The sequence below is a fragment of the Fringilla coelebs genome (genome assembly GCF_963513975.1).
Source record: "Fringilla coelebs genome assembly, chromosome: 2".
Lineage (NCBI taxonomy): Eukaryota > Metazoa > Chordata > Aves > Passeriformes > Fringillidae > Fringilla > Fringilla coelebs.
The window spans coordinates 29,051,394-29,062,186 of record NC_140029.1 but is presented as its reverse complement, the minus strand read 5'-3'; the positions used below and the strand labels follow the sequence as shown (position 1 = coordinate 29,062,186).

General features: G+C 54.3%; 1 protein-coding gene across 1 annotated transcript; it reads left to right on the top strand.

Annotated features, from left to right (window-relative positions):
• Positions 1-5,719: 5,719 nt before the first annotated feature.
• Positions 5,720-7,039, top strand: POU3F3 (POU class 3 homeobox 3; the record flags this gene model as incomplete). The annotated part of the gene is made up of 1 exon (XM_084226936.1): positions 5,720-7,039. One exon carries the CDS (start codon positions 5,720-5,722, stop codon positions 7,037-7,039), a length of 1,320 nt encoding a protein of 439 aa, XP_084083062.1.
• Positions 7,040-10,793: the final 3,754 nt, after the last annotated feature.

The window sequence follows — 10,793 nt, the reverse complement described above, 5'->3', positions numbered from 1 at the left end:
TGTCCCGGACGGCGAAACTTGTGCCGGGTGCGCGGGCAGGGCAGGAGGAGGGGGAGCCCGGCGTTACCTCTGTCGCTGGCTGCCGCACACAGATAAGTCTGAAGGGATCGGGGGAGGAGTGGCCAGCTTGAGGGGGGAAGGAGGGAAAAACGAAAGAAAAAAAAAAAAAAAGAAAAAGAAAACTAGCCACTTTTCCAGGTTTAATACAGCGATTAAATATTAAATAATGTAAAAAAACGGAGTAGTTTTATTGCATCTCCAGAGGCTTAAGCGCCTTATTTGGACAGAAAGAAAACCACAAAAAAACCCCGCGTGGCACCCCGGGTTGCCCCGAGCTGCGGTGCCCGTGCCTGTGTTTAATTACCGCTCTCACTCCCTTGCAGGCCTCGGCTCCGTTGGAGTCACCGCACCGCCTGGGACACTTTCGGGCGGCCCCTGAACCGGCAGCCCCCGCTGCTGTCCCCCCGCCCGCCGGCCCCGGGAGTTGCGGGCCGCTGTCCCGGCGGCGGGGAGCGCCGGTGTGCGGGCAGTGCCGGTGCGCCGGCGGCGGGGCCGGGCCCGGCAGCCCCCGCCGCCCTCAGCCCCCGCCCGCGCGCGGGAAGGGGGCGTCGCGGGGCGCCCCCTGGCGGGCGGCCGGAGCCAGGCGGAGCGCGCCCAAAGTTGATTTTGCTCAGCAAGCCGTATCGTATAAAATTAACGACAGCCAATAAAATTAGCTTACATGTTTCAACCGTAAAAGTCCAAAACAAAATAAAGCTAGTTTTAGTGAAGCTAAGAAGCTCTGCTCTGGCCCCGTTCTCTCTGGCTTGAACTGGGGTCCTTTTATCTAAAGCCCAGTGCACAAACATATAGCTTAATGTGACTAGTGTTCTTCCTTTTATTTCTTTCTCTATGGCAACCAATATGTTCTGCTCAGAAATGTTCCCCCATCAAGGAAACAAATGATCTTGAGGGAGCAGCTCTATACGGCATCTGTTCCGATGGAGCACACAGAGTTAACCCCAGTCAAAAGAGACGCTGGGCACGTCAACAAGAAGTGGAAAATGAGCGATTCTTCTCCCCCCCAAATTGAAACCTATACCTCCGTAGTTTTACAAGCCATTTTATTGATTTGGCTATCGACCGTTTCCAAAGAAGTAACTAATTCTAGGAAATTACAATGATCACCAGCTATTGTGTATCCAAAAGAGCAGCAACAGAGATGGCAAGGGAAAAAAAATTGCAAAAAAAACCAGGGCAAAATTAAAATAAATTAAAGTCACGTAATAGGATATTTAAGGTTCCGTAAAGTTTTCGGGAGCAGTATCTGGCCTGTTAATTTAATCCTACATTATTTATCACATTATTTATCACACTGACCCAAACGCTATAGAAGAGTTTCAGATCATTAGACTACACCTCGCAATTGGATGGGATTCGGGGAAAGCGGAGAGACAGGCAAGATTGTCAAGAGAGAGAAACAAAGTGAAATCTGGTCTGTAATCCTCCAGCCCCAATCTCCTTGGAGAATAAAATGAAGGGATGTCCTGGTTAGTTTTGATTGATTATACTCTTTCTGATGGACTTTCACTACAGAGCTCTAGATGTTGTGCTTAACCGTCTGTTCCCTAGTTACAATATTAACCCTGTGCGTGCACCGCCGCTCCGCACCTTCCCCGGCCTCCCCCGCGCCCGTCCCTCCGCCGGCAGGTGCTCGGGTCACCCGCGCCCCGCACGGCCCCGGCCCCTCTCCCGCCCGCTGCACCGGCCGGGCCCCCTCCCCGCCCGCCGGCCGACCCCCCCGCCACCCTCGAAGCAGCGTTTGAAAACAGCCCGCATCTCTGCCTCGCCTCCCCTTCACAAATCTGTAATATTTTCGAGAGCTTTCCTCGCCCCCCACCCCCCCACCCCCCCCCCCCCGCCCCGGCCCAGCCTCCCCGAGTCTTGGTGTTACGATAATTAACAGTGCCCAGAAAAGTGAAGTAGTAACCAGAAAGACTTTACAGCGCTGAAGAATTGCTTTGCTGCCTTGAGCTCTGGAATGAATCCATGCTTTTTATGTAATATTTCGCTAAGGTGCTTTTTGTTGCTGGTGGGATTTTTTTTCCCTTTCTCTTTCCCTTTTTTTTTCCAGCCTGTTTCCTTCAAGGCAGTTGCCATGGGTTTCCCTGTCTTGTCCTAAGCTTTTGAAAATATATATCCAGAAGACTTTAAAGAAAACAAAAGTAGATAAAAAAATGTAAAACACTTACCGATCAAACTCCCAGGATTTAGAGAATTTTTTTAATTTTTGATTTTAATAAGGTGACAGGGGGAAAAAAGCATGTTCTCAACTCCAGCGAAACGATCCATGTTAAGATTTTCCTTTGCACTGACTCCACTAAGCCCCGCTCTCCACTAGTCTATTATTTTCACCAAAATATATGAAAATTTATGCAAATGAAAATCAGCACTAACTGTTCTCCCCTTGTTATACTTTGGATTTTTTTCCAGACAAAACAATCTCACTCTGCAAGGGAGGGGGTGGGAAGAGTTGGGGAACGAAGTTGGTTGTTTGTTTTTTGTTGGGATATTTTTTAAAATAAAAGACCATACTCCAGCTTGAGCTTTATTTTTTGCTGTCGCTGTTATAAGGGTGTACGGTGGTTTGGTTTTTTTTCTTTATTTTTGGGGGATTTCTCCACCCCCCCACACACCTTCCTTTTTTATTAAGAAAGTAGATCTGTTTGCAGAGGCGCTATCACGTTTCATCAGGCCACCTGAGACGGCTTTTGAAAGCGTGTACTGTGAAATTCATAGCAGTAATTTAGACAAAATCCTCACTGTATATTAATGAAAGACGGCCCCATGGCACCGTTCCTATCCTCCCCATTCAGTGTAAACAAAACCACGAGACTCACTCGGTTTTTGAGCCTGATCCAAGCAAAATCGGCTGGAAAGGAAAACATGGGGTTCTGGCACTGACTATTCAAACGTCTGCACCTGGAGATCTCAGATTTATTCAATGAAATCTGTGTTGGATCTTTTATATATAAAAAAAGAAACCTTTGGAGGACGCATGGGAACAAATATATATACCTATATATATATATGCATATATATATGCATATACATACACACACACATATATATCTATATATTTATATATTTATAATGATTATGTTTGGTGTTTAGTTACCGCCGCCCTTAAGATCCATACGCTTCACTTGAATGGTTTTTCTAACCCGACCTGCCACGGTATTTCGTGCCGTGCCAGCCGGGGTCTGGAGGGAGCCCCGAGCACCGGCTGCCGAGCGCCGCGGGAGCGGGACGGCATGGAGGGCGCTGCCAGCGGGACGCAGCTCGCCGCCTCCCGGGGCCGGCTTATTCAGCGTGCGGAGGAGGGGAGCGGGGCGGGCAGGGCCAGGCGGGGGACGGCGCTGCCCGTTCCCATGCCCGCACCGCGCGTTTTCTTCGCGCGGCCCCCGCCGCCCGGGGAGCGCGCGTGGGACGGCGCTGCGCGGCGAGGCGGTCACTGGCAGCGCCGTGTCCCCTCCGTGTCCGAGCGATGTTATTGCACCGGCAGTCCCCGAGGAGCGTTCAATTTGCCCTTGTTTTTGTTGCCACTTTCTCTTTCTCCGTGGTTCACTGAGGTTGCCTGCGCGCAGTGTTTCCGCTCGGTCGCATCTCTCCCCCGCGCCCCCCGCCTTCCCCCGCCCCCCTTAACTCTTTCCGCTGGACGAGAAATAATACAGCGTTTCATGCCGCGGGGCTGGCTCCCTGCGAGTAGACCGCAGCGCGCAGGGCAAGCCCGGACGCCGGCTCCCCTTGCCGCCTCCCCCGCCGACGGGGCGGCCCTCCTCCCGCGCTGCCGGGCCAGCCCCCCGGCGTGACGGCTGCGGACGGGCTGCCGGGGTCCGGGGCGCACCCCGGGGTGCGGGGGCGGACAAAGGGAGGAGGGGGCGGGCGGGGGGCGGGCGCCTCCGGGGCCGAGCGCGGGGGGGGGAACCAGCTCCAAATGCCGGTACGGGGACTGCCGGCGGGAGAGAAGCCGGTGCGTGTGCCCGGTGGTGACACCTTCGCACAAACGCCTTTCCGAATCCAGCCCGGTGCTGGCGTCGTTATTATTGTCGTTATTACTGTTGGTATTAATTATTGCCGCCCGCGCTCGCCCCTGCCCGAGCGGCGACGGCGGGAGAGCTCCGAGGTGCGTGTGTCCGCCGGGCAGGAAGAGTTAAGAGGCGGAGGGAGGGATGGAGGGAGGAGGAAGGAGGAAGGGGAGAGGGAGGAGGGATAGAGGCAAGGGGGGGCGACTTCCATCTCCGACGCCACTTCGCCTAAATTAAAAAGCAGCCAATCGGAACGGCCGGAAGGGGGGCCGCGCGGCCGGCGGCGCGCTGTCCGTCACGGGGCGCGCAGCCAATCGGCGGGGGCGGCGGCGGCCGCTTCCTCGCGGCGGGGCCGGGCGCTGGCGGCGCGGGCGGCGGCGGCGGGAGGGAGGAGAGAGAGGGAGGGACTGACGGACGGACGGACGGACTGGAGGGGGAGGGGGGAGGGCGGAGGGAGGAGGGAGGGCGCGGGCACGGCCCGGGAGAGGGAGGCGGGGAGAGGCGAGCGGCGGGACTCCGGCACCGCCAGTGCGCGCTGCCAGCCCGGCAGCCAACTTCCCCGCTGGAGTTAGTGTATAAAGGATACCATATATGCACACACACATACACACACCTCTCCACCAAGGCGCTCCTCCTCCGCCTCCTCCCTCGACCAACTGCTGGAATTAAAATAAAAAGCAAAACAAACACAACCAAAAAAAAAAAAAAGACAACAAACCAAGCGAGAGAGAGAGCGGGAGAGGGAAAGAAACAATTCGCGAGGTAACGAGAAAATTCAACTTTTTAAATTTCTTTTTACTTTTTTTTTTCCGACCGCCAAAAGGAAAGGTAGAGAGAAAAAAATGTCTTATCCAGAGCGTGACTCTAGCAAGAAGGCTCCGGCAGGACTCTTGTTTCAAAGGGGACAAAGTGCTTCAGCAACAGCACAACTTTGAGAAATGCATCATCACCACCATCACCACCATCATCATCACAGGAAGTTTTCTTAGGACACCAACAAAACTTGCATTTAACAGAGGAAAAGGAGATCGAGGAACCGAGGAGAGAAAGACAGAGAGAGAGGCAGAAAAAAAGGAAAATATACCCACACACAAAGCCTTAAAGGAAGAAGAAAAGGAAAAGTTTCACTCTGAGAGGGGAAGGCTGAGAGGAGGAGATGTACTCCTAGGGGAGCGGAGGGGAGAAGGCACGGGGGCTTTTTGATCCCCCCCCCCCCCCTTTTTTCGCTTTTTAGCCTTTGTTTGGTTTCCTCCCTGCGAGCAGCAAACCGGGGCGAGAAGAAGGCGGAGGAAAACTACATGTACAGCTAAATATTTCCCTTTTTTTGGAAAAAAAAAAAGAAAGGCTAAAAAAATATAAAAGGCGAAGCGAGAGCCGGCGACCGCAACGAGCGCGCCGCGGAGCGGAGGCAGGACGGCCGGCGGACGGGCGGAGGAGAGCGCGCAGCGGAGCGCTAGCAGGTGAACCCCGCGCCCCGGCGCCCCGGCGAGGCTGGGAAGGCGGCGGCGGCGGCGGCGGCGCGGGCGGCGGCCCCGGCAGCGGCCCCGGCAGCGCCGGGCAAGGGCGCTCGCGGCGGGCGCCCGGGAGCCGGCGGCGGCGGCGCAGCGGCGTCTGCGGCGCGGCGGGGGCGAGCGGCGGGCGGCGGGCGCGGGATGGCCGCGGCCACCTCTAACCCCTACCTCCCCGGCAACGGCATCCTGGCGGCCGGCTCCATCGTCCACGCGGACTCGGGCGGCGGCGGCGGCGGCGGCGGCGGCGGCATGCAGCCGGGGAGCGTGGCCGTCACCTCGGTGGCGGGCGGCTACCGCGGCGACCCGGCGGCCAAGATGGTCCAGAGCGACTTCATGCCGGGCGCCATGGCCGCCAGCAACGGCGGCCATATGCTGAGCCATGCCCACCAGTGGGTGACAGCCCTGCCCCACGCCGCCGCCGCCGCCGCCGCCGCCGCCGCCGCTGCCGCCGAAGCGGGCTCGCCCTGGTCCGGCAGCCCCGTGGGCATGACGGGCAGCCCCCAGCAGCCGCCGCCGCCGCCCGACGTCAAGGGCAGCGGCGGACGCGACGACCTGCACTCGGGCGCGGCGCTGCACCACCGGCCGCCCCACCTGGGCCCCCCGCACCAGGGGCACCCGGCGGCCTGGGGGGCGGCGGCGGCCGCCCACCTACCCTCCATGGCCGGCGGGCAGCAGCAGCAGCAGTCGCTCCTCTACTCGCAGCCCGGGGGTTTCACAGTGAACGGCATGTTGAGCCCCCCCCCCGGCGGTCAGAGCCTGGTGCACCCGGGGCTCGTGCGCGGCGAGACGCCGGAGCTGGGCGAGCACCCCGGGCATCACCACCACCACCACCACCAGCACCCCGGGCACCACCCGCCGCACCACGGCGGCGTCAACAGCCACGACCCGCACTCGGACGAGGACACGCCGACCTCCGACGACCTGGAGCAGTTCGCCAAGCAGTTCAAGCAGCGGCGGATTAAGCTGGGCTTCACCCAGGCCGACGTGGGGCTGGCGCTGGGCACCCTGTACGGCAACGTCTTCTCGCAGACCACCATCTGCCGCTTCGAGGCCCTGCAGCTCAGCTTCAAGAACATGTGCAAGCTGAAGCCTTTGTTGAACAAGTGGCTGGAGGAAGCCGACTCTTCCACGGGCAGTCCCACCAGCATCGACAAGATCGCCGCCCAGGGCAGGAAGAGGAAGAAGCGGACCTCCATCGAGGTGAGTGTCAAGGGGGCCTTGGAGAGCCACTTTCTGAAATGCCCCAAGCCCTCCGCCCAGGAGATTACGAACCTAGCGGACAGCCTGCAGCTGGAGAAGGAGGTGGTCAGGGTTTGGTTTTGCAATCGGAGGCAGAAAGAGAAACGGATGACCCCCCCGGGGATCCAGCAGCAGACCCCCGACGATGTCTACTCCCAGGTCGGCACCGTCAACTCCGACACGCCGCCCCCTCACCACGGACTGCAGACCAGCGTGCAGTGAGGGGCACCGCGGGCGGGCCGGGCAGCGCGGGGGCAGCGCGGGCCAGGCCGGGCCGGGCACCGCCGCCGGCACCGCCACCGGCTCCGGCACCGCCGCGCACAGCCGCACGCTCACACAGACAAACACGCGCGCACACACACACACACACACACACACACGATCCAGGCTCGTTCAGACTGCTTGTGTTTATATATATATGGATATATGCGTGCATCTATATATATATAAGATCGATACCAATAGGGAGCGGTGGAGAAGGTCGATCCGAGCGAGAGCGTTTAGACCGTGTTGGGAAAACGGGGTGGAGATGCATAATGCACCAAAACTGCAGATGTGCCGGGGGGTTGGTTGGTTGGTTGTGGGGAAAGGGCTTGGGGGGGTGGGCTTGGGCTTTTTAAATTTTATTTTTATTTTTATTTTTCTCCAAATTATCCCCTTCTCGCAGTAAGGAACACCACTGTCTGCGCTTCTTCTCTCCCCTCCTCCTCCCCCCCCCCCCCCGCACTCTTCCCCCCATCCCCAAAAGGGCTCTCTTCTATGAATCACAGAAACTTTTTTTCTCCTTTCTCTCTCCCTCTTTTTAATTTTTTTTTCCAAAGGGAGCAGTCAAAAAAAGGGAAGCAGAAGAAAAATAATCTGGTTAATCAGAGGGTGCCTGCTGCATTCCAGCACCCTGTTTTTCTTGGCCAAACCGTAGAATTTTGGTGCAAGGCAGATATCCACTCTGAAAACATATATATCTATATATCTATATATTCTGCAAAATGAAAGGGTCCACTTTTTCCAGGAAAAAAAAATATGCACACAGCACTAAAAACAAGCAGGCTGAATAGGGAAGCAAATACATATATATATATTTATCTATATATATAGGTATAGCTATAGAACAAAAATATGGAAATAAATGCCCGCACGCGGAGAAAACTGACCCTGAGGAGAAAGGGGGGAGGGACAGACGCCAGGGGGAGGGTGAGAGAAGGAGATGTTGTTGGTCCCTAAAGTTCGAGCTCTGTAGAAGGACTTTGCATGAATTAAAGGAACCAGGGAAAGAAAGGGAAATAATTTAGGGCTGTTAAAGTCCTGCTCCTGACGGCTGCCAATCATCATGGAAGAGTCATAAAAAAAATCCACTGCTAATATTTTTTTTATTAATATTTTTATTTTTTATTTCTGGACTGATTCAGATAAAGGGATTTAGAAGGACTGAGCATCTGCAGCTGCACTTATCTGAACTTCTCCTCTCCTAAATCCGTTGCCAACTTTGATTGAATGGGTGCTGTGGATGTGATTATATAATACTGCCATTTCCAAGCAGTGTTTTTGGTAGGTTTTAATAAACAGACTTTTCAAAAAGACGGCAATATAGAATTGTTAGATCCGTTGTTGATCTAAAAAAAAAAATTTGCTTTATATTTTCATTAAATGACTTCTTTTAATATTTTATTCAGAATACCTATGAACTGCTGCAAAACGGTAATTTATTTTTTCCCCAGATCTTGTATTACGTGTTTTTTTCAGACGAGCACAAATCAAAATGAAATGAAAATATGGACAGTTGTTAGGTAATAAGGGTATCTTTTGATGTGATAATTTGATTGTAATTTAATTTGAGTAGTGATTCCGTAAGAGCTGATTGAGAAAATAAATTTGTTAGAATGAAATAGTCTGTGTCTGATGCATAAACACTGTGTCGAAAAACAAACAAAAAAAAAGTTCTCTGAAGGGACATACTGCTAAAGTGAGAGAAATACCGAGGGTCCGACCTGCCGGCTGCACGGCCGGTGCTCCCCGGCAGTGCCCCCGCCTCACCCTTGCTGCTGCTTGCCCGGCGCGGGGCTCTCCCCCTGCCCGCCTCTCCGCCGAGCCCGTGTCCGCGCTCCCTTCCATCAGCCCCGGGGACGCTGTGTCACCGGGAAGGACGGCGACATTAGAGCTCACCACATGCCACCTTCCCCCCGAAAGGGCTGTGGCGCCTCGGTTTAGGCTGGCACTTGGGCGCGGGCGGTACCTGAGCGCGTCCTCAGGTCCCGAGGTCCCGCGTGGCCGGTGCTTAGAGGGATGTTTCCAAAAGTTCAGTCTTGTTTCCTCTCTTTCCAAACTGAGGCTAGACGGGGGGGAGGTGCGGGGGCGGGGGGGGGGGGAGGCAAAGAGGGAGAAGGGGGGCTGACCTATAATTTATTTTGACTCATTTTATGTATGTATTAATATTTGTATTTAATTTATCTTTCTAATTTAAAGGAAATTATATTTTATATTTTTTTTCCTGATCGAATATATAGAATAATACTTTCAGCATCCCACGTGCGGTCTGCCTAGTTCACCGTTTCTGTTGTTGCTGTTGCTGTGGCTGTTGTTGTTGTTTTAAGGTTTTTCTATGGGGTGTGAAGTGGTGTAGTCTAGTTTTCTCCTCCACTTTGCCATAGCGCTGCCATGCCTTCTTTGCAAACACACGCGCGTGTCTGTAACGTTGGAGATGCCAATAGATGCACTAGCTGACCTGTCATATTTATCCACTAGAATTTATTGCAATGTAGGGACAAGTGAACGACCGCCTCAACTCTCCTCATTTTGCAGAGGGGAGGTTGTGGGAAGTAGAGAGCTGCATCTAATGCATCCACCCGCCCCCAATGATAGTCTGCCGGGGAATAAGGTTTTCTTTTATGATCCAGCTCCTCTGTGGCTCCTTCCTCACCTTCCTCTTCCTCCCCTCCTCCGCGCCCCCTCCCTCCTGCCTTGTTTCTCTACGTGCTATTGAGGCAGGGTTAAACCCCCAGAAAACTGCTGTAGGAACAACAAGCGTTTCTTCCTTTCAGATAGGCCTTGTGTAAGTCCATAAATCAAAGCCAACCTGGGAGCCGCGCACCGGGATGCATTATTTTAACACCAGCTCGTAGTAAATATCACCGTCGGTTTGATTTGTGAAATCCGAAAGGCCCTACTGACACGGAGGAAATAAGAGGGGGGGTGGGGGAAGAAGCCAACCCAACAAAGGGAAAGAGAACCCGAAAGGGTAAAGGACGCTATTTCTTTTGTTCGTTGTAGCAGAAGCTGCCGGCTGATTTTGCAGCTGGGGAGGGAAGAAGGGCCGGGCGGGGGCCGGCGTGCAGGCGGCCCGGCCGGGCTCCCCTCCGGGGGTCGGGTACCACTGACACGTGAGGTGGGATCCTGTTTTCACACACGAAGGGGAGCAGTTGTATTAGCCGCGGAGAAAGTCTATTTAAATTTCGGAGCGGTATTTGGTTACTCGATTTGGATGGCAACAAAGAGCTAACGTTAGGCTTCACGCTGGTTTCTATTAAAAGGCAACCTTTGCGGGTTGCTGCCTCCGAAAAGCTGGGGGTTAGGCTGGAGGAGTAACGTGTGGTCGGAGGGACCGGCAAAATGTGCCCGTTCCGTGGACTTGTTATGCACAAAAAGTGAGGCCATAGGCGCTCCCCCCTCCGCCCCTCCGCCCCCTCCCCCGCCCCCGAGAAACTGAATCCTTTGAATGTATTTAGGAATTTCAGGGTTGTGAGTCTCTGAGATAGCAAGAGGTAGATAATAAGTGAGAGGGTTTGCGCTAAGGGTTATATTGTTACACGTGTAAATAATGAAAATATTGTTATATATCGCCAGATCTCTTAATGAATTTAGTAATTGTATTCATTTATAATATCAGTGTTCTGTGCTTGGTAATAGAGTCGGCATCGTTTTCCTTACTCTTTTTTTTTTTTTTTTAATCTTCTTTTTTTTCCCCCTGCCTAAAGGAAAGCCA